The 26,213-nt window shown below is 60.4% G+C and overlaps 1 protein-coding gene and 1 long non-coding RNA gene across 2 annotated transcripts in view; one reads left to right on the top strand and one right to left on the bottom strand.

Moving 5' to 3' along the window:
• Positions 1–6,009: 6,009 nt before the first annotated feature.
• The window catches only part of RTN4RL1 (reticulon 4 receptor like 1), a 36,109-nt gene continuing 15,905 nt past the window's right edge, over positions 6,010–26,213 (bottom strand). The window contains exon 2 of the mRNA XM_039368268.1: positions 6,010–7,965. Coding sequence (XP_039224202.1) covers positions 6,665–7,965 — 1,301 coding nt within the window. The 3' untranslated portion in view covers positions 6,010–6,664. The remainder of the gene's footprint in view (positions 7,966–26,213) is intronic.
• On the top strand, positions 14,993–17,690 carry LOC120319432. The gene is made up of 3 exons (XR_005559759.1): positions 14,993–15,083; positions 15,743–15,951; positions 17,175–17,690. It is a non-coding gene; the product is annotated as an uncharacterized LOC120319432 (long non-coding RNA).

Here is a 26,213-nt window from a genome sequence, read left to right as displayed (position 1 = left end):
GTCCAGCTGGGCTGCCCGCGTCCCCGGCCTGGGCCTCTGATTGTTTAATTCCGGAATGAGGTGCGCCGCCCCAAATTATGCACAACCCCCCTCTGCCCCCCCAGCCGGGCAACCGGACAGTCCGAGCCCGCCGCCCTCCCCTTGAGATTCGGCGCCCCCCCCACTGACGCGGCCTGTGCCCGTCGGGCCCTGGGAATAGCAGCGGCGGCGGCCAACGAGCGGAGTCAGTTTGGGAGCGCTGCGGGACGAACAGCGGCCGGCTGGCCCCGAACAGACGCGACTCGCCTGGGCTCAGCCTCCGCCGGGCCCCATGAGAAGGAGGCAACCCCGCGGTGAAGGAGGAAGCGCACTGGTGATGTTGCCTAGATTGGTAATGAAACGCCTGCAAGAAAACCACCAAGCTCGGAGAGCACCAAGGAGCCCCCACAGCTTTCTGGGTGGAAGAGCACCTGTGCACCTGCAGACCCACCTGCCTGGGCAGAGGCCGCCCTCCCTCCCTTTCGTGACTGGGCATCCCTTCCTTCCTTCCCTCCCACCCAGCCAGGGTCAAGACTGGGGCCGGAGGGGGCTGTGGGCCAGGTGACCGGCTGCCCCCAACCCGGTGGCTATGGAGTCACAGAAGACCACCTTGGACCAGGCCCACAGCCTCTGTGTCCCCTTCCCCAGTGGACGCGGGGAGATGCCCGGCCTTCCTGCTCTCTGAGGAGGCCTGAAGGAGGAACGCAGTGGCCCTGATGCAGCAGCGGGGGGGGGGGTCACCTCTGGACTGTCTGTTCAGGTGACTGGTTGCTACAAGGCCAGGCCAGCCCCCCCGCCCCCGTAGATCAGCCTAGCTTCTTTCTAACTATTGCCATCTGATTGCAGCTATGGTAGGACGACTGCCCTTACCTGCCAGCCCCCCCAATGGAACACCCTGAGCCCTCCCCCTTCCCCTCCCCCTCTTTCCTGGCTTTCCATCAAGTTCCAAAGACCCGGCTTTCCTCCCCAGCACCGGGATAAGATGAGATGACTGAAAACCAGAAGTATGACTTGGTGCCATTTTTTTTAATGTGTTTATTTTTGATAGTCTTAATATGGCTTTTGTCCTTTTGATTGGGAGGCGCCCAGAGTTGCGCAGCTAGATAAATGTTTGAAATAAATGAACAAATGTTTGGGGGCCACCCGAAACATCCGGAGGAGACCAGGTGCTTTACCAGACACCCAGCTGACCTGACTCAGAAGAACTGGAGGCCAAATTGTCACACACACACACACACACACACGCACACACACACACACACACTGGGCTAGCTGTGTTACACAAATCCAAACAGTCATCTGTGGGCAATGCTGGTCCTCCAAGGAAACGAGACGGAGGTGTAGAGGGGCTGAAATACAGGATGCCCAGGAGAAAACAGAGCAGAGCACCTGTGTGAATATGAACACGCAGATCCCCTTTGTGCTGTGTCCTTTGGGGGTTATCCAAAGCCCAGAAAAAGCTTCATTTATTTAGTTTCTCGCTTTTATTCATTTCACATTCACTCAGCACCCATTCTTTTTATTCATTTTTTTCTTTTCTTTGACAATGGGTGTATTTTTTATCTTTGTGGTTTTTTCCCCCATTTCTCTGTCACTATTTAAAAAGCACCCCTTCGTGACCCTTTCTCTGGGCCAAGAGGCGGAGGGTAAAGCTCCCTGCATCTGGCAGAAAAACCTAAAAATCATAGGAGGAAGGCAACATGGCTGACAAAACCAATCCGAGAGTCCTTGTCGGTCTAATCAGACCCAGCAATGGGACAAAACTGCTAAAAAGGCCAAAAGTATTTTGAGTTGCATTAATAGGAGAATCTAGAGAACGGAAGTCCCCGTTTCCCTCCATTCTGCACTGGGCAGACCCCATTTGTTGGCTAGTTCTGGGCACCCCACTTTAAAACAGCGCGTAACAACTGGAGCAAATTCAAAGGAAGGTTCCCCAGAGGGCCAAGGGTCTGCAAACAAAGTCCTTACAGAGGAAAAATGAAATTGTCTGGGTATGTCTAGTCTGCAGACCCAGGGGAGATGCCATAGCAGCCTTCAAACTTTTAAAGGACTGTCATCCGGGGGGGGGCAGTGGGCTTATTCTGGGCCGCCCCAGAGGGTGGAAGCAGAGCCAGAGGGGTGAAGCCCATGAGGCAGGAGGTCCCAGCTGGATCCTAGGAGGGTCTTCTTGGCTGCAGGAGGTGTGGGCCAGGCAACCATGGGGGGGAGGAATGATAGAATTCCCTTCACAAGAAGTTTTCAAATAGGTATTTGAAAGGCTTCAGCAGATCCTGCTCTGAGCAGGAGTTGATCTCGATCAGGGCTCTCCAAGCTTGCCATCTTTAAGTCCTGTGGACTTCAATTCCCAGAATTTCCCAGCCAGTCATGAACGATAGAATTGGAAGGGATTAGAAGGGTCCCCTTGTACGGGATTTCTCAACCTGGGCAACTTTTAAGACTTGTGGACTTCAATTCCCATGCTGAAGATCCACAAGTTTGGAGATCCCTGGTCTAAATGAAGTCCCCTCTAAACCTATGATTCTAGAACAAGCCATCATGAGCTGCCAGTTCTGCCTAACTGCTCTGAATCAGCCACAGTTCAGCAGAACTCAAACCTAGAGGAAGTGCAGGGTGGCTTTGCAGGATAAAGAGAGCAAAGCTGGAGTCTCCCCCCCACACCATTAGCTTCCCCCCTCCTCCCCCCAGGCCCAGCCCTTCCCCTCTCCCTCCCTCCCTCCCCAGACCCCAAAACATCCTTGGTCTGGAACCTTTTCCAAAATCAAACATCCCTGTTTCCTTGTCTCTGCAGACCAAACATTCAAAACTCCGATGATTTTGGAGTTCAGCTGTGACCCCTGAAGCCAGCGGGGGAGTATGTGGAATATCTCCCAGGTCAGTAGGGTGTTGTTTTGTTGTTGTTGTTCCACTCACTCTCCCCTGGAAAGAGTGAGCATAAGTACACTCCACAACACAGCTGTTTTCACTCTTTGACGAAGATTAATTCCTGACCAGATGTCTGTAGTAGAAAAAATAAACCTACTAAACAAAATGCAGAGTGCAAGCCCCACAACTCCCCGCCCCCCCAGTCTTCTGGATATGGCCGAGGCCCACCGGGTTCCTCTTTCTGCCTAATCCCATCAGACCCTCCTGACCCCCAACGAAGCCCTCTGCCATCCTGTCTAGCCCTAGAGAAGCCCCACTGCCCCCCCTGGAAGACCCATTTTGTCTAAAAATGGAAATATTTCCAAGAAACAAAGAGGACCTTCCCATCTTCCCCAGAACTGGCCAGCCACCTGGATCTGGGAGACTTCCTGCCTTGTGGCCCCCAAATACTACAAGACCCTTCATTTTCCCCTCAAGTGGGGTCCTCCTCTCTCGTAAGGCAGGCACCCCAGGATCACTACGATAAACAGAGCCCCCCTCCCGAGCAGCGCTTCTTCCTGACCATTATAAAGTTTTTACAAAACACTCCCCCACCTGTTTCACCCCCTCCGGGAAAGGCTGTTTCACCCCTTGGTCTTCGCCCACTGCAACCAAAGACGGGCTCAGCAGGCGCCAGTCTGACTTCTGGCCACGGGGTCACTCCTTTGCCCTTGCGCAATTTTTTCCCCAGACCTCGTTTATTCTGAGCGTTGCACAATTTTTCTCCAAACTGTTCCCTGGTTTTCCTTCCATTTGTGAAAACATAAAATGCAACTAGTTCCAACCTCTGGATTGCTCCTTCTGGATGAACAGCCCAGGTGAGACCAATTCTGACGTGTGTTTTATTCCTTCTCTGCGCATCTCGGGAGCTTCTTCCACCTCCACCCGAAGCCATTTTTTTTACTCTTCAGCCCTCTCCCTCCTGGGCACTCTCATCCACACAGCTGGCTCCTGTTGCCAGTCGAACTCGGCACTCCTTGCCAAGCCACGTCTCCCGTTCTGGCTGGTCCAGGCAAGGCCCACTCTGGCATGTTCCCTGGGCAAGGGTCCCCCCCCCCGCGGACCAGGAGGGCTCCTGAATGCCACCTGAGAAGGTGAGGATCTCGCCTGCTGCCAGCTGTGCCAGGCTGGGCTGGCAACTGATTGAGCTGAAAGCCCCCCCCCCGCTGAAAACTGCTTCCAGCTGTTGTGCCCCCCCTTCTCCATCCCCTCAGGATGATGGTAGCAGCAGGACCTGCCTTTCACCTTCCCCACACAGATGTGCAGGCCTTGCCTAGCCCCCCCCCCGTACCTCAAGGGGAAATACACACCTGGGAAGAGGCACAGTCAGTCCCCGTTAATGGCTTCATTAAACCATGGTTTATTGACAGAGCCAGCTAGCGGGGTTCACATATAATCTTTCGCAGACCAAAACCAAAGTATATGCTAGCTTAATGTGATGCTGGCCCGCATTTCCCAAGTTCATAATAAACACAATCTCTATTTGGATGGATGAGGACTAGAGGCTTGTTTTCCTTCACGGAGAAGAACATCTTTTAGTGACAGAGTCTCTGGGGTCACATGGATGGTGCAGTTCTCACTCTCTGGCCAGGTTGGGGAAAGATCCTCTTGCCCCGTCTGCTGGCATAAACCGGTTCTCCTGCTCCTGAGGTGAGTGATTCGCACCCGGGGGAAAGCCCGCTAGAGGCCTCTCTGCTGATCACAGCTCCCTGCTCAGGGTTCAGGGGCTGGGCCAGTCCTGGGGACAAGGCTGTCCGGTCTCAGCTGCTGCTGGGCTCCTCACAGGGCCCAGTGGACACCGTGTGGGTCTCGGGAGAACAGCCCTCCAACTTGGCATACAAAGGTGGGGCCCAGAGAGTGGGAGGTGGGGCAAGGGCCCAAGACCCCGGGGGGGGTCCTCAAACTAAGAGAGGAGGCCCAAGTATGCAGACCAACTGAAAGGGGAGGGGCATCCCATGCTACCTCTGCCTCCCCCTGGCATCTGAACCCACCCACCTCAGGGACCCCTACTCCTTTATGTGCTCCCCTGAAGCTGAAGTCCCACAAAGTGACCCCCAGCCAGAGCTCACCCTCCCTCCCTCCCTGCCTGCCCCAATTCCAGACTGGTCTGGGAAAGAGCCAGCCACTGCTGCAGAGCCCTCCCCCCCAGCCCAGTGGGTTGCCCCCCTTGCTCACTCTGCCCCAGGGGGTGGGTGGGAGATAGGCTTCCAGTCTGGGACCCCCAAGGTCTTTTCTCCCCAGCTTCCTCTGCTCCCTTGCTGCTGCATTTGTGGTGTTGTGTATGTGGCTGGCTGGCCCACTGTATGATGTAAACAAAGCATGTTGCCCCCTCTCTCCCCCACCCCATGTGGAAACAGATGGGCTGAAGCTGCTGGAAGGACGAAAGCCCCCCCCCCCCCTCACTGGCTTCACAGGCAGGATGGGAGCCCTGGAGGCAGCAGCTGTAGTTGCTTCAGGCAGATGCTTTATTCCCTCTGGTGGGGAGGGTCCTGCTTGCCTAGGGGAGGGGCATTGGGAAACATCCAATGCTACGAGAAAGGGTGGGAGGGTCTCAGAGGAGGTGTGCAAGACCGGCCTGACCCCTCCCCCAAGTGGGACATGGCTTGGCTTGGCCTGCCTGTGGCTCTGTGCTGCTGCCCAGCAGCCGCCAATTCAAAGGCTCCTGCTCCTGCTGCCCCCCCCCTTAGTCACCAACCAAGAATAGCCCCCAGACCAACATTCCTAATGGCCTCCAGCCACTCTCAGGCAGGACCAGCCCTCAACACCCCCCCCCAGAAGCCCAAGACCCTCCTCCTCCTCCCAGAATGCAGATTGTGACTAATGTTCAGATTTCCCAAAGAGTCCCTTCCTCCCCCTCCCCACGACTTTTGACCCCAAGAGATGGTCACATACTCCTTGCACAGGAGGGAGAAGCACAGAGACCATTTTGTGCTGGGGGGCTCCCACCTCTCCCCCGTCCACGGGACAGCCAGTCACCGAAGCAGGTCCCCTGACACCCACAAACCCCCATTTCCGCCCCTCGTCTGTCCTGAGCCCCGGGCTTCATCCTGCCACCTGTGCGCATCACTCAAGACACGTTTGGCCACGGAGGACGGGGACCTGTGCACGGTTTTACTTTATGCGTGAACACAGAGGTTACAAAAGAACGGACACAACCTTCAGTCCGGAAGTTTTTCGAGATTCCCCCTCTACCCAACCAGCCCGCCCGGCTTTCTGTGGGCCCGGAGGGCCTGGCTGGCAGCTGGTCTTTCCTGCCAGGGGTGAAGATGTATCCTGAGCAAAGGGGGAGATGGGGGTCCTCCCGCCCATTGGAAGCCCCGGCCTGCTGACGTTGAAACAGCAGCTGGCGTCCTTCCGGCTGGTCAAGGGGGGAGGCTGGGGCAGCTGCAGCTGCGCTCTTCTCTGGGGTCTCCAGGCCAAAAATGGACAAGCCAGGAAGGGGCAGAGCCAGCTCAGGAAGAGCCCCTCCAGGCCCGGCTGGGGATGGGCAGGGATGTCCTTGCCTTTCTGGGGCACCTGGTGGGGCCTGGCAGGACTCCTAATCACCCACGCCATTCGCAGCCAGGGCGCAGGGCAGTCCCAACCCAGCAATCCCACGCTTGGTTAGCCACGGATGTTAGCCGGCAGGGCTGGGGGGAGGCCCAGTGGCAGGGCCCGCCCCACACGGCAAGCCCTCCCTGGAGGGGAAAAGAGGGCGTCCCGGTGCTCAAGAGCGGAGGGTCAGCGTGGCTCCAGGTAGGCCAGGTCAGCAGAAGATCACCACCCAGGCCAGGGTCCAGAGCAGAATGGCACCCGGGAGGGTCAGCACAGCCCGGCCCCCAGAGCTCCGACCCCCTCCCGCAGCCTGCTGGACCCCGCTGGGGGGCAGCACAGGGGGCCGGTGGCACTTGCCCTTCGGCTTGGGCAGCAGGCCCAGGTTGGGCTTGTGCTTGAAGTCCTGCCCCTCCTCGGCGCTCTTCCAGGGGCCCAGGGAGGCTGGCCCGCTGCTCCGGTTGCGGCTCTTGGTGCAGTTCTTGAGGCTCTTCCGGGGCCCGGGGCGCTGCCCAGACTGGATGCCATGGCCCCCTTCTGTGGGAGAGAGGAGGGGCGGGTGGTCCCTGGGGGGCAGCCGGGGCCCGTGGGTCTGGTGCAGGGACTCCGAGGCCGAGCAGCCCCGGAAGGTGTCGGCCGGCAGCGCCTTCAGGTCCCGGCCGTGGAGGGGCTGGGGGCCCTCGCAGAGGACGGAGGAGCTGGAGCCCCGGAAGCGGCGCAGCCAGTCCCAGAGCGAGCGGGCCCGGCAGCCGCAGCTCCAGGGGTTCCCGTTGAGGCGCAGGTACTCCAGGGCGGCCAGGGGCGCCAGGGCCTCGCCCGGCAGCTCCGAGAGGCTGTTGTTGAAGAGGAAGAGCAGGGTCAGCTGGCGCAGGTCGTGGAAGGCCAGCCGGTGGACGCTCTGCAGACGGTTCTGGTGCAGCAGCAGCCGGTCCAGGCCGACCAGGCCCCGGAAGGAGGCCGGCTGGAGGCTCCGGAGCCGGTTGCCGTGCAGGAAGAGGTGGCTCAGGTTGGCCAGATCCACAAAGAGGTCCTCCTGCAGGTAGTCCAGCTGGTTGTCCTGCAGGTAGAGGTACTGCAGGCTGTGCAGGCCCCGGAAGAGCCCGTCGGGCAGGGAGCTCAGGCCGCACTTGTACAGGTGCAGCGCATGGAGGTGGGCCAGCCCCTGGAAGGTGTCGGCCGCCAGCTCCCGCAGGTGCCGGTTGTCGCCCAGGTCCAGCTCCTCCAGGCGGGCGAAACCACGGAAGGCCAGGGGATCGACGAAGGTGAGGTTGTTGGAGTAGACCCAGAGGGTGACGGTGGAGGGGCTGAAGTGGCCCCGCAGCAGCAGCGAGATCTGGTTGTTCTGCAGGAAGATGCGCTCGCTGTCCGCCGGGATCCCCTCCGGAATGGTCAGGAAGCGGTGCGACTGGCAGCTGACCGTCATGGGCGACGGGTAGCAGACACAGTCGACGGGGCAGCCCTCGGAGGCTGGGATGGCCAAACCCAGCAGGACCAGGCACAGCTCCAGGCTTCGTCCTGCAAGGAGCAGAAAAGGGGCAGAGGGTGAGTGGAGCCCAGGGACCCCCCTGCCCCCCCAGGCCCTGCTGGCCCCCTCCCTGTCCTGAAAGGGGAGTGCTGGGCTGCCCCTCGTCCAGGCCAACCGGCCTCCCCTGTGCCCTAAAGCCAGCCAGAGCACCTCCCAATCCCAGGGTGGATCAAGGCCGGATCCTGGTAGCCCTTGCGGAAGATTTGTGCGCGCGTGTGTGTGTTTGTGTTTCTCCCTGGCCATCAGGAAGGAACCTGTACTAGCCCCACCCCCTGCTCTCTTCTGGCCTCTTGGGCATTTGTTCCTCCCGAGACCAGCAGCCAGGTCAACACTGCCCCATTAGCCAGCTATGGTGCCCCCCCAAGGGAGACCCCCCACTCCTCCATCCCGCACCAGCTGCCACCCTCCCAGACTGTCTCCCGGGCATCCTATTCCCGAATTCTGCGGAAGAAGAGCAGGATCAAGGCCAACCAGCCCCCCCCCTATCTATTATTTATTCTCTGAAATATTAATGCCCTGCCCTTTGCCAAGTGGCACCAAGGTTGCTATAGCATCCAACGGCAGAAGACCTTTAATTGCCATTTGCTCTTTAATCCCCCCATCAAATATTCACTTACATTGGGAGCACAAGAGCTGGGGGGTGGGGGGCATACCACTGGCCTCCTCCGCTGCGCCCTAAGATCAGCCCTCCCCCCCCCCCGCTTATCTGGGGTGGGAAGGCAAATGTGGAGGGAACTGGTAAGGAAGCCCCGAGGTTGCACCTTGTGTTGACCCCAAGGCTGGGACTACAAAGCCCAGAATGCCAGGCAGCGTGGCTTCTTGCTTTTTTGGGGGGGGGGAGAAAACATAATAATAATAATAAAGTTGGAAGGGAGTCATCGAGTCCAACCCCCTGCTCAGGCAGGAAACCCTAGACCATTTCAGACAAATGGCTGTCCCGTCTCTTCTTAAAAATTTTCAGTGTTGGAGCATTCACGGCTTCTGGAGGCAGGTGGTTCCACTGTTTAATTGTTCTCACTGTCAGGAAATATATGCTTGCTTTGGACTCGGTATCTGGCAAATCCCCCCTTTGTTTAACCCTGCAGACTCCGCACCGCCGGGCTGGGGTCCCCGTCCCTGCAAAACCCCGGCGGGGTCGTCGTCGTCCTCCTCCTCCCTCGACAGGCTGCAGCGGGGAGGGGGGCTCTCTGCGCTGCCTCTTCCCTGCACGGCCTCTCGGCTGCGCTCGGGAGACGACCGGCCTCGGAGTCGCGAGGACAGCGCGGGACCCCCGCCGCCTCGCCGCTCCCGCCACGGAGGCCCGCCAGGGACGGCCGCGCTCCGCCCTTTCAGCCGAGCGGCGGCTCAGGTGGGCAGCGCAGCGGCAGGGCAGGGACCCGGGTCGTGCGAAGGCGGACACGGACTCCTTGGGGGGAGGCCCCGCCCAGGGAGGGGGTCGTCCCGCCCGGCCGCCGCCGGAAAAGAAGCGGCTCTCGCGGCTCCACAGGGCGGACGCCGGGTAGCCCTGGCCCAGCGGCTCCCGTCGGGCCGGCCCCGCGTAGCCCTTCCCCGGGCAGCCGGGGGGCGCCCGGAGCTTCTGGGGCCCGGCCGTGGAGACGAGCCCCGCCCTCCGCCCTCCGCCCGGGCGGCATCTCCGCGGGACCGGCGCCCGAAGCCCCGCGGCCTCGTTTGCTGCCCCGCGTCTTTCTCCTCGCCTCCCTCCCTCGCCCGGCCCCGGCAGGGCAGCCTTTCTCCGGGAAGAGCCCGCGGGGCTGTGGCCGCTTGGGTAGACCCCGCGCTCTCTCGGCGGGTCCGAGTCAAAGGGCGGAAGGTTTGGGCGCCCTCGGGGTACCCCTTCCAGGCAGTTCCAGACAGACGAAGAAGGGGGGGAGAGGTGGAGGCTGCCGGTGATCTATTCTGGAGCGGCCCCGTCTGCGGGGGGGGGGAAGGCTTGGGTTGGAGGGGCCGGCACCCAAGAGAGTCAGCAGGGCCAGACCAGCCCTTCCTGCTCGAGACACGCACACACCCCGACGTGGTTTCCCCACGTTTCTCTGGGCGGGCGGGCGGGGGCGTTAGCCGGCTTCTGAGTGAAAGGAAGAAGGAAGGCTAAACTTCCACGGATGCTTTGACTGGAAGAAACTCCCTAACAGGGAGCAGAGTTATCCCGTGGAACGGACGTTGCCTCCGGAAGGAGCTTTCTAAGAAGAGGCTGCACAGCCACTGTCTGAAACGTCTAGGCTTCTCCTGACTGGGGGGGGGGGCTGGGCTAGAAGACCGCCAAGCTCCCTTTCAGCTCTGATTCTCTGATTCTGAAGTGTCTGGGATAAAAGTTTGGAGAATAAGGCAGTCCTGATGTTGCCTGGGGGGGGGGCTGGAAGGCAGACCTCCTCCTCCCCCCCTGCCCCCCCATTCCTCAGGAAAGCAGGCCAGGCAGGTCTATGAACAGGTGCAGTGCCCCCCCCCCCCTTGCCTGAGTGGGCTACCCTGCCCGGCTTTGACACCAGGGCCTGGCGCAGAGGGAGGAGGGGCTGGCTCCCCCCCCAGGCTGGCTGAAACCACACAGCCAGTGTGGTGGCACAGGGTGGGCATCACGGACAGCCAGCAGACCAGCTGTTTGCTATTAGACTTTCTGATGGAGCGACAGCTGTTCCCCGTCCTCCAGTAATAGCCGGGCCAGTCTGGAGCATAACAATCATGACGGATAATTTGGTCTGTGCCCAATTTGGCTAGTCAAGCTGTGGCTTAATAGCCGTTCTGACCCCCCAAGGCTGGCACTGGGCAGCCTCAGGCTTTTGCTGCGGAGGACAGGATGCTCCTCTTTGCAACTTGCACAGCCCACCGGGAACCCAGAGACCTTAGTTGGAAGGAGAGGGGCTGGAAGGGGCTCCCCTTGGCCAGATGAGGTGGCCGCCCATCCGCTCCTCGTGAGCAGGGGAGGCTTCCCGCTTGCACCAGGCATGGGCAGGTGGGTGTGAGCAGAGGACGACCAGCCCAGTGACACCACTGCGGACCCCTTGAGAGGCCTCGGGGGTCTCCGCTCAGACCCTGGTGGATCAGAAGACGATGTGCCCCCTTGACTCACCCCCATTTCACGGGAAATGGGGCTGGCAAACCAGTCGGTGAGGAAAGAGCCAGGCCAGGGCAAGCCCCTCGGAACCTACGCCACCGGCTTCCTACCCTCCATGGTTATTCCCCAAAAGGTCCGGGAAGCTTGGCTCGGAAGGGCACGCAGGGCCTTCTCCAGCCAAAACTGACCTCAAGGCTCCCTGGAGATTTGGCCTTTAGGAAGCCGGTGCAGGGAACAGGGGGCACCCCGAGAGCCCGGTTTTAGGGGTCCTGAGTTACTGAAGTTAGGATTTGGCACATGGTTTTATTTTCATTGCTGCTGTGGATGTTTTAATTTAAATGCCTTCTTTTTTTGTTGCTCTGAACGACTGTAACCTGCCCGGAGTCTGCTTGGGCCCTGGTGGGCATAAATTTCATGCATATAAAGAAAGAGATGAAGGAGGAAGTCAGCCTGTTTGTCCCAGCAGCCCCCAGGAGAGGATTTATTGAGGAAGAGGCTGCAGGAAAGAGAATGCAGACAGCTCTTCTTGCCAGAGTGGGGAGAAGTTAAGGGAGGGGTTCTTCCCACCCCTGGTCCAGCCCCTCTCAGCAAGCGGGCGGGGAGGGGAGGCCATTGTTAAGGGCACAGGGGAGCCCCCCTGCTCCCCCACCTCTCAGCTCGCCACTTATTCCAATGTTAAAGCCTGCCATAAATCTGAAGTGTAATAATAGGGAAAATCAATACTGGACAGGCTGAATGTTGCAGGCCGCCTGGCCCAGGGGCTCCCCAGGGCCCGTTCCCTAAGCTAGACAAATGAGTGCCAGGGGAGCCGCTCCAGGTGCCCAACCTGCGGGGGGGGGGGAGAAGCTCTTTTCCATCCTTTCCCTTGCAGAAAGCCCAGCCCTCCTTGCCTGGGCAATAGAAGGGCCTTGCGTGGCTGTGGAGGACCAAGGGGGGGTCTTCCAGAATCCTCCCCCTCCCAGGAATATGCTTACTGGTTGGGGGAGGCTGGGAACAGTTGGGGTGCCCGATCCTTGCCTGGTCACTGCAGCCCAACGGCTTGGGGGGGGTCACACAAAGGGCTTTTCCCTGAGTGAGGGTCTCTCAGGGCAGCAAGGCCAGAGCCAACCTAGGGGGCAGCCCCTGGTGCCCTCAGGGACAGGGAGGGGCAGGACCCACAGACAACAGAGGTGAGATGGAAAGAGACGGTCTGGCCGCCACTGAAGCTGCTCAGGGTCCTGACCTTCTGAGCCTTCCTTGGCTCCTGGGGGGCTCCTCTTGGGGGGAGGCTGGCATTTTCTGCCTCAAGGGGACCTTGTGGTCAGGACTGGATGCCAGCCTCCCAGTGCTGGCCCAAGGAAGCCCAGGGTCGACCCTCCCGGGGGCTCCTAGGAGATTTGGCCAGAGGGGCCCTGGCCTGCTGAGTAAGTGGCCCTGCTCGGCTGGCCAGGGTTCTGCCCCCCCCCAGCCACCGGGGCAAAGGGGGGCCCAGCAAGGCCCTAGGGGCAACGAATGCCTGCAAGGGGTTGCCCTGTGTAGGGAGGGGCACAGTAAGGGCAGCTCAAAGCTGCCAGCTTGCCCTGTTTTATCTGGACAGCTGCTTTCTAAGGCTACTCAACGTCACGATGACTCTGGGTGGGAAGCAGCATTAAAATGAAAACACCACAAATGGAAAATGGTGGTAATTCCCAAAAGAGCAGAACAAGCACCACCCTACAAGGCACCCCTCGCCCCACTTCCCTGGGGGGCAAAGCCTGGCTGTAAGGGCCCCTTTAAACAAGATCACCCGAATTTCTGAGGGGTGATGACCTCACACATCAGGGCCCTGGGAGCCCCCTCTGCCAACACCAACTGGATCCGGCCACAGAGGAAGGAGGGGGACCGTTGTGACGCAGCGCCCCCCCTCCCATAATCCCCACAGGTAGCACAGAAGCCTCCCTTGATGACGGACTTGAAATCCCCGAGAGATCAAAAGAGCCCCATGTTGCCCCACCCCCACCCCAGTTCTGCCAAACACCGTCGGTGCCCCCTCTGAATCGCCCCCCCCCGATCTGAAGCCCAAACGAGAAGGGCCACGAGGCAGGGATCCGTGTCTCCCAGGGCTCCCTTCAAGGGTGGCCTGGCACCTCGTGGCCTGGTTTGTGGGAATGGCCTCTGGGAGACAGGAGGGGAGGCCCACAGCTGGACGGGACCCTCAGCGGACGAGGGATCGCTCAGGGAAGCCCTCCCGAAGGGACCCTCCCAGAGGGGAAGGGGAAATCCTTTCAGTCTTGCAAAATCCTGCTAATTGCGGGGAAGACGGAGCCAGTGCTTGGCGTTCTGCTTCTTGTCTGGACCGCCCCAAAGGGCCAACACGCCCTCTCAATGGCTTCCCTAGAGAAGGGAGGCGGGCAATGGACCCAATTATCCAGGATCATTTGGTCTAGTGACGGCTTCTCCGGGAGGCCATGCAGCACGACAAATCAGGCAAAAATGTCCCCCTTCAACAACGGAGCTACTGCTGCCTGGAGCCACCCACAGCCCCCTCCTGAGCCGCCTCCACAAGTCAGGAGTGAGTGGAGGTCTATAAATGCGGTCAGCTGACGGTCCGGAGGATGCTGCCCACTCCCTCAAAGCCACCTGGCCAGATGACGGCTCCATCACCCCCCAGGTGCAAATTCAAGCAGCTCCGCCTGCCAGGTGCCTGGCACATTCTCCCCACCAGCCCTGCTCCTGGCCCCGGACCCCTCCCCACTCAGCAAAGACTGGTCACTTTGAAAGGGCCACCGGGTGACCATCAGCCCACATAACAGCAGCAGAAAGAAAGAACCCAGGTCGGCCTTCATCCCTCCCAGGGACCTTCACCCACTCAGTTCAAGGCGCTCTGTGTACCTCGAGGGCCCCCCAAACTCTTTCTGCAGCCCTGGGGTGGCTCATTCCAAGAGGCCCCTGAGGGGGGAGGAGGGGCAGCACCAGCCAGAAGCCACCGGAGGGCAATCAGCTCTGGCACTGACAGCGATGCCCTCTGCTCCCCGATGGCGTTGCAACTGCCCTGAGACAAGCAGGTGTGGCGTGTGACACCTGGCACGTGGCGAGCCCCGGGTGACTTGGGGCAGGCCCACGGTTGCCATGGTGGCCCTGCGAGCGTGAGTGGCTGCCGCTGCCACTCCCAACGCTTTGCTACCCTTGTTTACCTGCCAAGGCAGATGGCCTCTCGCTGCCAGGGAGGCCCTGGCAGAAGCAAACGGAGCGAGCGCCAAGCTGCCTCCCGAGAGGGCAGCGGCCAGGAGGGACCGGCCTCGGCGGGCAAAGGCAGGCGGGCGGTTTCTGTGCCCAGGATCCCCCGTCCTGGGGATCAGCTGAGGGGACGGGGGAGGGGCAGCTGCTGTAGCTCCCAGGGCTGGGCTGGGGGAGCACAAATGTCCTTCAAGCCCCCCTTCCCCCACGTGCATAGAGCCCTGTGCTCGGACACCTGACCTGAGGTGCCTTTCAGCTGTGTGACTCCCCTTCCCCCCACAGCCCGGGAGGGAGGGGGGGCTGCAGCCTGAAAACCGAGCAGGCTGAAGGTCGTCAGAGAGTGAACCAGGCCCCTCCACCATCCCCCTCATCCCCCAAGGCTCCTTCTGCCCCTCCTTTGGGAGACAAGGGCCCGCCGTCACTCAAAAACATAGAAGGGGGTCTGGTGCCTGGCATCTCTCTCTTCCGTGCCTCTCCTACTCCCATCCTTCAAGGAAAAGGGGGGCCAGGACCCACCAGCTCCTGGGGAGCTTCAGCCTTCTTCTTTGTCTTGTGTGGAGGGCCTACTTTCCTGCCCTGCCCCCCCCCAATATGGGACCACAGCATCCGGCACCCTGGAGGGGATTCCTGCATGGCTACTTTCTGTGCCAGATTGGCACCCCTGGCTCCCTTCCCAGCCTTGAATGTAGCACATGCGACTTGCTCTCCCCCACCCTGGAGAGGCCCCCTCCCTCTTGGCCCCTCCAGCCTCAGAAGAGCCCTTAGCAGCCACAAGAGCCTCCTTCACTGCCTGCAGGTCCCTGGAGGAAGAGCTGCAGCCGGGCTGGCAAAGAAGTCCCCACCGCCCCACTGTTCACGGGCAGCGAGGTGTGTGTGTGTGTGTGTGTGTGTGTGCGCGCGCGTGCCGTGGTGCTCTATATCACTGGTGGCTGGGCAGGGGGGGGGGCGTCTTGGTAGACGTGCCAGAGGCTTCGCCCTGGAGCAGACAAGCCCCCCCCAGTCTCTGACCAAACCCGGAGGCTGGACCCGGCTTTGGCGGTGCGGGGGCGGGCGCGCGCGCGCTCCTTCTGCCCGAATCCTTGTGCCGCAGGCAGCTTCGGTCCCGGCCGCTGCTCGGCTCCAGCTCGGGGAAAGGCGGAGGGGGCTGCGGGGCTGGAGAGACCGGCGAGGCGCTGCTCATTAGAAGCCGAACGGCTGCTGGGCGCGGCTCGGGCCCCCTGGCCGGTCTCCAAAGGCGCCGCTGCCTTTGAAGCGCCCCGCGGGAGCTCCTTCCATCCCTCCCGGAGCGGCTGCCGGGGGGGGGGGCGATCAGGGCCGCCTGGACGGGACGGGTGGCGGGCGGGGGAGGCGGCCGGCCCACCCCGGACGGCTGCTGATAGCCTTGATCCCCACCGCAGCTTCTTTCTGGCCTTGTTTTCTGGGGAGCAGAGCAGTTGCCGCTGACCGGCGGGCGCATGAGCCACCAGCGTCAGTGGCAGTCTACCTCTCTGCCAGGGAGGACCTGATGCTGCCCTCATTCCCTGCAGGGGCAGCCAAAGGCATCTGGATGGCCAGAGGGAGCCAAAGCTGCTGGGCAAGGCCCTTCCGAGACCAGCCAGTGTGTGGGAGACCCGTCTTGGCCCTGCCAAGGGCACCACAATGCCGGCTGTGCCAGGCTCATCTGCTTTCAGCTGCTGTGCCAACAGGCCTGCTCCCAGGAGAAGAAGCTTGGGGTCAAGCCCCACACCACTTCCTGGTGGGCCTCTCAGTTCTTATGTGGCAGCCCTCTCCTCCCTGGGAGCAGCTGGGCTCGTGCCAACTTTCTGTGGGCTGGGTAGAAGGACAGTGAGATCACAGCACCTGCCTTGGGACCCCCCCCCACACACACTCCTGAGGACACTGCTGGGGGGGGAGTGGGGCAGGAGAAGGTGGGGCGGCCCAGGAAGAGGAGAGGCAGCAAGGCCTCACACGCCACCCTCTGCTGTTCGGGGGGGGGGGCAGGCGCTCCCCATCCTGGCATGTTTTGTCTCCTGCACCCTCTGCCCTATTCCCAAGCCGACCCCAACACACAGGCAAGATTTGCATTTCTGCAAGGGGGCGTCTAGTGAGCTGCAGGGGAGCCAGCAAGGCCAGGCCCCTCAGTCTAGCTGACAGCAAATTCACCTCCCCCCCGCCCCCCCACCTCCCAGTCCCCGTCTTCCCACACCCAAGAGGCTGGGAAAGGAGGAGGAGGAGCCAGCAGGAATGCAAAATAAAGAAGGTAAATTCAGTTTCTCTGCGCTCTTACAAGCTGGGGGGCTGTTTGGAGAGGAGCGCCCAGTTGCAGAAGCTGCAAAGCCTGGGAGGAGGGGAGGGAAGGGCCCCCATCCAGGATGACCCTTTGAACTGTGGGAGCTGCTGGTTGTAGCCAGGGCCAGGTTGCTGCCCTCTCTGAGAAAGGCCGGATCAGATGCCTGCCTGCCTGCCTGCCTGCCTACTACAGAGGGCTGAGGAGGGCGCTGAAAAGGTGGATGCCATCGTGCCCCCCCCTCGCTGGCAGCCAGAGCCCTCTAGGGCAGAGGACTCCGGCAGCCCCTCTGCCCACAGCCCCTCAGCCGAGGGAGGCGTCCCTGGCCCTCTGGATGGGGGGGGCAGGGGGGCAGCCTCTCTCAAAGCCACCATCAGATAAAAGAGGACTCAGTTGGGGCAGGAAGGTAATCTGAGAAAACAACCCACCCACCCCCCACGATAAAGGGGGGAGGGTTGCAACACTCTGTTTTGGTGTTGCAATGAAAGTGACCCTGACCGACATGGAGCCCTCCTGGATCGGAGTGGGGCAACTCGCCAGAGACCACTTGATGCGTGACAGTTCAATCATTAAATTTAATTATTTAAAATAATTTTAAAAATACTTTAATTTTTGTTATTCACGTTTCATTTTGTCCCTCCTTCGGCATCCTTTCTTCAATTACACTATTCTACCGTTTCTTCCGAATGCAGAACAACCCCAGGCGCGTAACACACTGACGGGACCCAGGAGGAACCTCCATGAAAAAGGGTGCCGTCCTGCACAAGGACCCCAACCCAGCCAGGGACCCCTTTGGCATTCCTGGTCCTCCCGGCAAAAGAGCTGGAGGGAAAGAGCGGCTGAAAAAGGAGCCTTTCTCTTCCAACCTCCGCAACCTCAATTGGGTCCAGGCGCCAGGCCAGCCCCCCCCCCCCACAGGGCCGCCTTGGCCAATGTTGAAGGGGGCAGCGAGGCTGTGAAGCCTCCCCAGCAGGGCCACTGGCACAAGGGCTGTGGGCACGTGTGGGTGCAACGCCACATCCAGGACGGTGATTTGGGGTGCGTTAATAGAAACCCCCCCTCCCAGCAAAGCATCCTGGCTTCACATCTGGCTGAAACAGAACCAGCACGCCCTGCCTGGCAAACTCTCCCTGGTGCTAGGCAACCTGGTCCCAGCTCAGCTGCCCAGAGTCGCCCGGTGGCAAATAAATCAAATAAATAAATCTATGTTCTACCAGCTTTGGCTTCCTTCTGCAACCCTCCCCCCCCCAACGGGGACGCAAACCGTGCCAGTTCCCCCTGCCAGGCATCAGAGACCCCCCTGCCAGCCCTTGAGATCTCCACCCCCACCCTGCTTGCCTGCGGCCGATGCAAACGCAGCCAGCCTGCTGGCCCTGGCAGTCCCCCCCCTCAGCCTGACCCCAGCCAGCCGCAGCGCCCATTAGGAGCCTCTAATCCAATCACCCAAGCAGGACAGTGAGAGTTGCAGGCAGCCGATCAATTTGACCCATTCAGACAGTCTGGTTCACACATAATGGAGTCAAGCGCCCGAGGGATGCTCCATTAGCCTCCGCCCTGGGAGCGGATGGCTCTGCCGTCCCCTGGAAGGACGAAGGAAAGGGGGAGGCAGGGGGCCTCCTCCACCACTGTGGGTGGGTGGGTGGGTGGCAGCAGGGCCAGGTCAGCCTGGGTGGGGGCAACGGGAGGGGGAGCTGGGGAGGGGCTAGCAAGGCACCTTTTGAATCCCATAGCAGAACCCTGCGCAGTAGGGCTAGTGGAAGCCGGGTGGCAACTGGTGAGAGAAAGAGGCAGGGGGGAGGGGGGAGGAAGAGCCTTGGTCAAGAGCCAGCCCTTAATGGTCCATTAGGGGCCTGGGAGGAGGTCAGTCAAATAGCCTTGCTCTCTGCTGGGGGGGGGGGCTACAGGAGCTCCAGAATCACCCCGTAGCGCAGTGTTTATGAACCTTGACAATTTTAAGGCATGTGGACTTCAACTCCCAGAATTCCACAGCCAGCATTGCTGTCTGTGGAATTCTGGGAGTTGAAATCCACATGCCTTAAAATTGTCAAGGTTCAGAAACACTGCGCGTAGCGGTTTGTTCACAAGACGCCAACACTCCCCCCCCATCCATTGCCCCCCCCCCCCGAGACCAAAGCCAAACTCCAGGCGTGGCCCTGGAACGCCCGGTCAAAGCCCGCCTGGCTGAGGCCCACAGCTGCATGGTGGCCACAGACTCCCTCACCACCTCTGCAGCTGCCCCAAGGGTGGCACAGTGTCCATGGGGGGGGGGGTTCCATGGCCAACAGAGACGGCCTCGAGCAAGCGGGCAGGGAAACGGGCAGAATTGGAGCACGCCCACCTTCTCCTTCGCGCCCAGCCTCACCCCAGTTACTGGAGTGGAGTCTCACCTTGGTTATTTGTGGGGCAGCACCCCGGGAGGCCTCTCCTCTCTTTGCCCAGCCCGCTGGCCCTCCACTCCAGGATCCTGCATTAAAGGCCAGCCCGGAAGTGTGTATGATAGGCGAAGAAGGCAAGAAGTGGATCACACAAGCGCCCCCTTGCCCGCTGAGACAGAGGGGGCAATGTGGCCCAGCCCTGGCCCAGGGTCCTCCTTCGGAGAAGAGGGGGGAGAGGGATCTGCAGGGGTTCCCTGGCTTGCAAGACAGCTTCCATCAAGCACGCCCAGTGTGAGCTTTATAGGACATTTGTTTTCACTGGAAAAGTGAGGGGGGGCTGTCTTTCTCTCCCACCTGACTTTTGCTTCACTGACCCCCTCCCCCAAGCACTGCACCCTCTTCAAATGGGGCCCTGATCCTTGCCAGTTCATCATCTGGGGAAGAAGGCCTGGGGAACAGCTGTAGGTTTGGGACACGTGAGGTCAGCCATCCCTGCCCCTGGCATAGCACAGCTGGTCAAGGAGCCCCCATGGCTGGGGACGAGGGGGCGACTAAGGGAGAGAAAGGCTCTGAGCTTTCACTTTAATCCAGGGGTGCCCAACCTTGGTAACTTTAAGACCTGTGGGCTCCAACTCCCAGAATTCCCAGCCAGTTGTGTCTACAGGTCTTACAGTTGCCGAGGTTGGGCACTTCTGCCCTAGGGTGATGCCACGGGGCCAAGATGAAATGAAGAGCTGTGGTAATGCCAGTACAATACTTTTTGCATTGTAAGAAAGTAGATTGAAGTAGAATTTTCTTCCTTTCCCCTCTTTTATTCTCTGTCTTTTTTCATATCTAATTTGTTAATTTGTATTATTTATTTTATTACATGTGCAATCTGTTTGAGTTGCTAGTTTTGTTATGTTTCTAATGAGTATTATTTAAGAAAATAAATAAACATGCTATAAAAAATTCAACAGTTTTCATTCATTTACAACATCCATTAAAACACTGTAAAAATTATAAGAAAGCAAATAATAAAATAACAGAAAGCAAAGGGAGCAATTAAAAGTTTGAAAACCAGTGCAGCTCTGATTAAAAAGGTTGATCTGTTTCTATCATTGATTGAGTGATCTGATTCGATTTGTACGGCTGCCCCCACAACTGTTGCATAGAAATGTTACAACACCCAGCCCCCCCATCTGGCCTGGGGCAGCCCACAAGTCCCCATCAAAAGCCCCAAAGGACCCCCCTAAAGGGCTAACAACTTGTAGCCTGACCCCCCCCAGGGGGAAAACAGCATTTAAGGGCCAGGCTGTCTGGGGGAAGGAGCCAAGAGGGTGGGTCTCCTGGAGCCCCTTAGGTGGAGGGGCCCAAAGCAGGCCAAAGGTGCTGCATCTCCTGGGATGGGCAGACACAATCCCTGCAGGGGGTCCCAGGAATAACTGGACCCTTCGCCAGGAAGGGCCTCCCAGAACTGCTCATGGGCATAGCAGTATTGAGCAGGTGCCACCCACCGCCTTTAAAAATGTTGCTGTCATTCTTCAACCTTAAGCAAAACTCTGCAAATTCTGTCCACTGTAGAGGGAGGGAGGAAAGGGAAGGGCAAAAAAGAGGAGGGGAGGAAAGGAGAGGGGAGGGGAGGCTATACAATCCCAGGATGGGAAATCGGTCTAGATGAGGCGCCTAAGCTGGACTCCCCCACCTACCAGTGGGTCTGAGGGTCTCCCCAAGGCCAGGTGCCAACCTGCCCCTCAAGCCTGTTCTGGCCACAAGCCCATGGCCAGCAGCGCCCCAGGCCCACAGCAAAGAGGAGCCCCTTCCCAACGCCCAGCACAGGCTCCCCCAGGGGGCCCTTCCAAGGGCCAGTTGCAGAGCCGCCCCCACTTGCTGCAGCAGACAAGGGAGATGCTGCAGAGCTGTGGGGCGAGGACTGCTGGTCCAGGCCTCTCGCACTGGGATTCCCCCCTCCCGGGGGCTCAGCCTGCAGGTGCCAGCTCTGCTCTGGCTGTTTGGGGGATAAGCAGAAGATGACCTCCAGCTCTTGCCCACTGCAGCCCCGTTTGGCCTGCTCCTTGGGCTTCAGCCTGCCCTGCAGCCCTTGGGCTGCCCAGGCACTGGCTCGACCCATCCGCCCCTGGCTGGCCGAGCCTCAAGGCTGGGTTTGGTAGCATCTCAAGCTGGGGATGGGGGCGGGAGGGTAAGCAGTGAAGACCTGTGGGGGCCCTAGAGGGTTGGAAAGCCATCTGGGCCCTTTCGGCCCCTCCCCACCAGCTGCCCCCTGCCCCTCTTTCCGCGGAGCGTTCCTCGAGCCGTTCAGCCAGGACCCCCCCCTCAGCCCGCCTCCATTCCGCCCGCCATCTCTCGCCTCAGTCCTATTAAGCCAGCAGGCGCTTTTGACACCGTCCTCCCCCCCCCCCAGCAGCTCCACCTTTGCAGCGGACGGAGGGGGGAGAGGCGTGTTATGGCGAGAAAAGAGCTCGTTACAGAGCGACAGCAACCTTCGCGGCCCACCTCGGAGACCTGGGAGAAATAAAAACAGCGGCCGCACAAATGTGCAATTAGGTTTCCAAATCCCTTCAGCTAGGCGAAGGAGGCCGGCCCTGCCGAGCGCGGCCCTGCCAGGCAATTTCCGAGCCCATCGAGTCTCGCTCCGGAGGCCTTGCAAAAATAACGCAGGATTTTCCCTGCCCCTCGCTCGCCTGCGCCCCTCTCGCGGCTGGGGGGGGGGCAGGGAGAGGGGAGGAGAAGCCCGCAGACGCCGCTCACTTGGCCGGCGGTGGGAGCTCGGCTGCCCGGGGGGGGGGAGCGGGCAGAGCAGCCGCTGTCGGTCGTGCCCGGGGGGGGGGCAGGGGGAGCCGGCACCCCGGAGTCCGGGCTGGGGCGTTGCTGCTGCTGCTGCTTCGCCAGCGGGAGGCGCGGGGCGCGGAGGAGCCCCCGGCCTCTGGTCCCGTCTTCCAACTCGCTGAATTAGCAGCAGACCCGAAAGCAGCAGGAGCTCTTTTTCTGTTGTTGATGTTTTGCACAAACACGTTTGCGGCTTGGAAAACAACTTCTGCTGCCCGAGCCAGGCCCGCGTGTGGCGGCGGCTGCAAGCTGCGCCCGGGACCGTTTTGCTTGCTCCGCAGCTGCTGGGGGTGGGGGGCGATGCGCCCAGCACTGAAATAGAGGTCACGGCGGGGATGGGGGGGGAGCGTAAAAAGGGGTCGCTGACGCGGTGTGTCCTGGCCGGGGCCTTCCAAGTGGGGCAGGGGGCCTCAAAGTGAACGCCTAAAAATAAACCCACCCTTTGCGGAAGGGAGATGGCGACCCCCATGCAAGTGACCGCAGGAGGGCTGCAAGCTCCCTGAGCTGCCGGGCTTCCGAGGCACAAAGCGCCCCACAGCGGCCCTCGCTTCCTTCCGGAAGCCCTCGCACAGGTCAGGCTGTGGCCCCTTGGGGCCCAGGGCCGCCTGGGGATGGGGCCCCAGCGCTGGGCAGGGGCTGGGAGGAGGCAGAACTGCCGTTCTTGGGAAAGGAGTGCTCTGCAAGCTGGGCGGTTCCTCCTGCACCCACAGCAGCTCCAGCCCCCACTGGTGGCCCCGATCCTGGGCTGCTCTGGAGCCAGCAGGAGCCCCTCCCTGGCACTTCCTGGGGGAATGTGGGCCCCAGTCACCTGCAAGCAGCACAGAAGCCCCCAGCCCCTTTGCAGAGGCCTTGCTAAGGGGTGTGTGTGTGTCGCAGTCTGCCCCAGCTGTGTGTGCCAGAGGCTAGCTTTGGCCAGGGGGGGAAGGCCCCACTTGGTGGGGTCACCTGCTGTCCAGTCTTCTCCCCTGCCCTTCCGGGTCTGCCTCCCCCTTCTCAGAAGCCAGATTAATCGCCCTGTGCTGCTTCTGTCACCAGCAGAGAGATGGATTCTTCCCGGAATTTACAAGTAGCTCCATCGGAGGAATAAACAGCCCAGATAAAAATTACGTTGTCACAGCGCAGGTGTGATCGATGTACCAGACACACCGTGGCACCGTTCGCCTGGCAGAGATTATCTGCAAGGGAGCCCTGGCCGGCAAGAACAGGCTGGCTGGCAGGGGGGCAGTGCAGCTCCTGCGGATCACCCTCCGTCCCCCCCACTCTGGCTCACCTGCAGGCTAGCCCTGGAGGGGGGTGAGGCTCAAGGAGGAGGGGGACACTGGGCCATCCTGGGGTGGTGTCCAGTGCAGGAGTACCCAGGGGGGGCTGCTTGAGTGAGTCTCATTTTTATTAAACAGCGGACAGTCTAAAACTCTTGGGTTGGGTGCACACACACACACACACACACGCATGTCGGAGGGTCTCTCCCTGTAGTGTTGCAGCTGCACGAAGAATTGTTAGCTGCATTGCCCATTGTTGACAAGCCTAATCTGTTGGATAATATCTTGTAGCAAAGAGTTCCACAGGATCAGCAAGTTTCACCAGTTGCCAACATCTATCTGCTTTGCTGTGATTCTTATATTTCTTTATTATTTTTTATCATCTCGAGTTGCTTGACAGTGAGATGCAGGGCCAAATAAATTTAATACTTAAATAATTTTTGTTGTAGTTCTGTATGATGATGGTGGGAACATTTTAAAGCTAGCTGTTGCATCAGATGACTTTGTCTGTCTTCTGGCAGGTCGCTGTCCTGCAGCATTTTGACCACACTGGCCAGGTGTGGTCAGGTGCAACGAGGCTGGGGCAGCACCGAGCTGGTGGCATTTGGGAAGCCTTTGGATTGGGAGGGTTTGATATTCCCCCCCCTTTTAATTCTATTTTACTTTTGCTTCACTGTAAGGTTTTGGGGGGGCCTAAGTGGCATCTAAATGCCAGAAAGAGCGAGAAAGAATGGAGCTTTTGGCAATGCCCCTTTTGCAGGTGGGCAGAGGAATCAGCCTTGTTGCATCAATGGGGGAGGGGAAAACTGGGCACATCCAGCCGGGACAGTGGGGGGGGGGAGGGCTGGTGGGAAGGGATCCCAGAATCTTGGCATCGACTCAGCTTCCAGAGATGGGTAGCCCTAATTTCTGTGCATCTGGACCAGGCATTTCACCAGGGTGGATGGTAGCTGCACAGGCACGCTCTCTGGGCAGCCTGCCCAATTCTGCATGCCTACATCAGGCCAGGGTTAGATTGGATGACCTCTGAGATCCCTTTCATTCTGTCTGCTGCCCAGCCGCAGCCGCCGTTTTGTCCCTTAAACTATCCCTGCCAGCCTGCCCTCCTCTCCTGCAGCTCCCCCTGGCAGACCCCCTGCCTTCCCTGGTGGGCTGTGGGCCTGCCCCGTCTTGCCCCTCCTGCCCTGCAGCGCTTGGGCCCATTAATCAGCCGGGAACCGAGCAGCCCAGCCCATATTTCACGAGGGCTGCCGAGGGAAGGCAGGACATAAAAACCAGATTGAAATGCAGGTCTGTTTGCTGTTTTCTCCAATGAAATGGCTCTGGGTAAACAGCAGACGCTCCCGGTGAAATCCCAGCAGGCTTAAACAATAAACCTGGTTACAAACTCAATCTAGTGAAGATATCAGATCAGAAATTGCTTCAAAAACATGTCAACAGCTGCCCCCCCCCCGCAGCAGGAAGCTTCTACAAAGCCAGCTTGCCGCCCTGGTGCCCTCCCCCACCCAGGGCTCTCCTCCTGCCCCTCCCGCAGCCAGAGACCCCCTCTGGCCCAGGGCGTTCCCCCTCTCGCCATGCCCCTTCCCCTGGAGGCCTCTGGAGACTCATGGGGGGGCAGGAAGCGAGGGGCAGGGGGCTGACCCCTGGGGGGCTCTTGAGTGGAGCCCCAGAAGGTTAGGCTGCAGAGGCAGCTGGTCTGAGCCAGCTCCCCCTGAGGAGAGGGCCCGTGGGCCGCCTCCTGCCAGGGCTGCAGGCCACAGACCCTTCCTGGACTGGGGAGAGCCAAGGACCCTCTGGGCCCCAGCTTGATGGGGGGCAGCAAAGGAGAGGCTTTGGGGGGGTCAATGTGCTGCTCCTCTGAGCTGTTTGGCAGAGGTACGGGGTGCCTTCTGCCTTGGAGGACCTGCCTCCCCCAGCTGTGGCAGCTTCCCCTGGTGCAGGGGCCATCCTTCCTTTGCCCCCCTCCCGTCTGGACTCCCATCTCTCAGCCGTGGGGCCCTGGGCAAGGACCTCCAGCACTTGTGAAGGCAGTTAAGAGGTCAGCCAAACCGGAGCCTTGGGGAGCCCGGCCACCAAGGCCAGATGCCTGTTCCTCGGGGGGGGGGCAGCAGTGAAGCAGCCCCTGGCCCAGTGCTCCTTCTGCCCCTGCAGCTGCCAATCATCCTCAGGGCCACACAGTCTCCCACCTTGCTGGGAGAACAGCTCCCATTATCCCCAGCCAGCTCCCATTATCTCCACCCTCTGGAGACCCTACTCGACTGAGGAAGGCCTGTCCGGAGCCAGGGCAGGCTGCAACCTTGGAGGCAGGGCTGGGAGGGGATGCTGTCCAGCAAGCCGGCCCCTTGGCCTGCCCGGGGATGCACAGTGGCCCCCCATCTGGAAACTGGGGCAGCTGCTCTGACTGCAGAGGCAGCAAGTGCTGCTGCCGGGAGGGGGGATGCTGGGGGTCAGCAAGGGGCTGCCGGGGGTCAGGTGACAGGGCCTGCTTCTCACAGTCAGGCTGCCTAGAGCCGAGTGTGAGGCAAGAGGTGGGGGGGGGCTGGCTGGGTCCATGGGAGAGTTGAGGAGGGGGCTGCAGGCAGACAGACAGACGAGGAACGAAGTGGGGTCCTGACAGATCAACCTCCTTGTGCAGCTGCTGCTGCTGGTGCTGGTGGGAGGGAGGGAGAGGCGGGGGGGGGGGAAGAAGCTCTCCCTGGATCCCATGAAATATTCACCTTGTTTTGATGTGCTGCTTCCCCGCTCTATCGATCAGAGGCGGGAGGCGAGAGCAGCTGCCAGCAAGAAGAGAGGCCCAGTGGCAGGGGGGGGGCTGTTGCACCTGCCCCTGCAGGGAGGGGGGCTCTGTACTGCTGGGCTGCCCGTTGCCTCCCTCCGCCTGCCCTGCCCTGGGGCCCCCTCTCTACGCCTACCTTTCAGCCTGCATCCCAGGCATGCAATGGGGTGGGCTGCTGTCTGCCATTGGGTTCACAACTGGGGGGGCCCTGCATGGATCCTGGTTCCTATTATGAGATTGCGGGGGGGGGGGAAGGTGAGCAGGGGCTCAATTGCATCAGCCCCCAGCCCAGACGATCTGGGGCTCTGCAGAGCCACCTGGGACACTTCTCTGCCCGCTGGAAACCCCCCCCCAGTGGTTGTCGCTCTCCTCGGGCAGGGCAAGCAGACCCCAGCCTCCCTCACACTGATGGTGTTTCCTAGCTGGGTCATGAAATGTCTGCAAGAAAACTGCCAGCCTCAGAGAGCACCAGGAACCCCACAGTCCTCCTCCTCT

Source organism: Crotalus tigris, unplaced genomic scaffold (assembly GCF_016545835.1).
Source record: "Crotalus tigris isolate CLP2741 ecotype Arizona unplaced genomic scaffold, ASM1654583v1 scf7180000020724.653033, whole genome shotgun sequence".
NCBI classification, from domain to species: Eukaryota; Metazoa; Chordata; class Lepidosauria; order Squamata; family Viperidae; genus Crotalus; species Crotalus tigris.
This window is presented reverse-complemented; position numbering and strand designations above follow the sequence as displayed.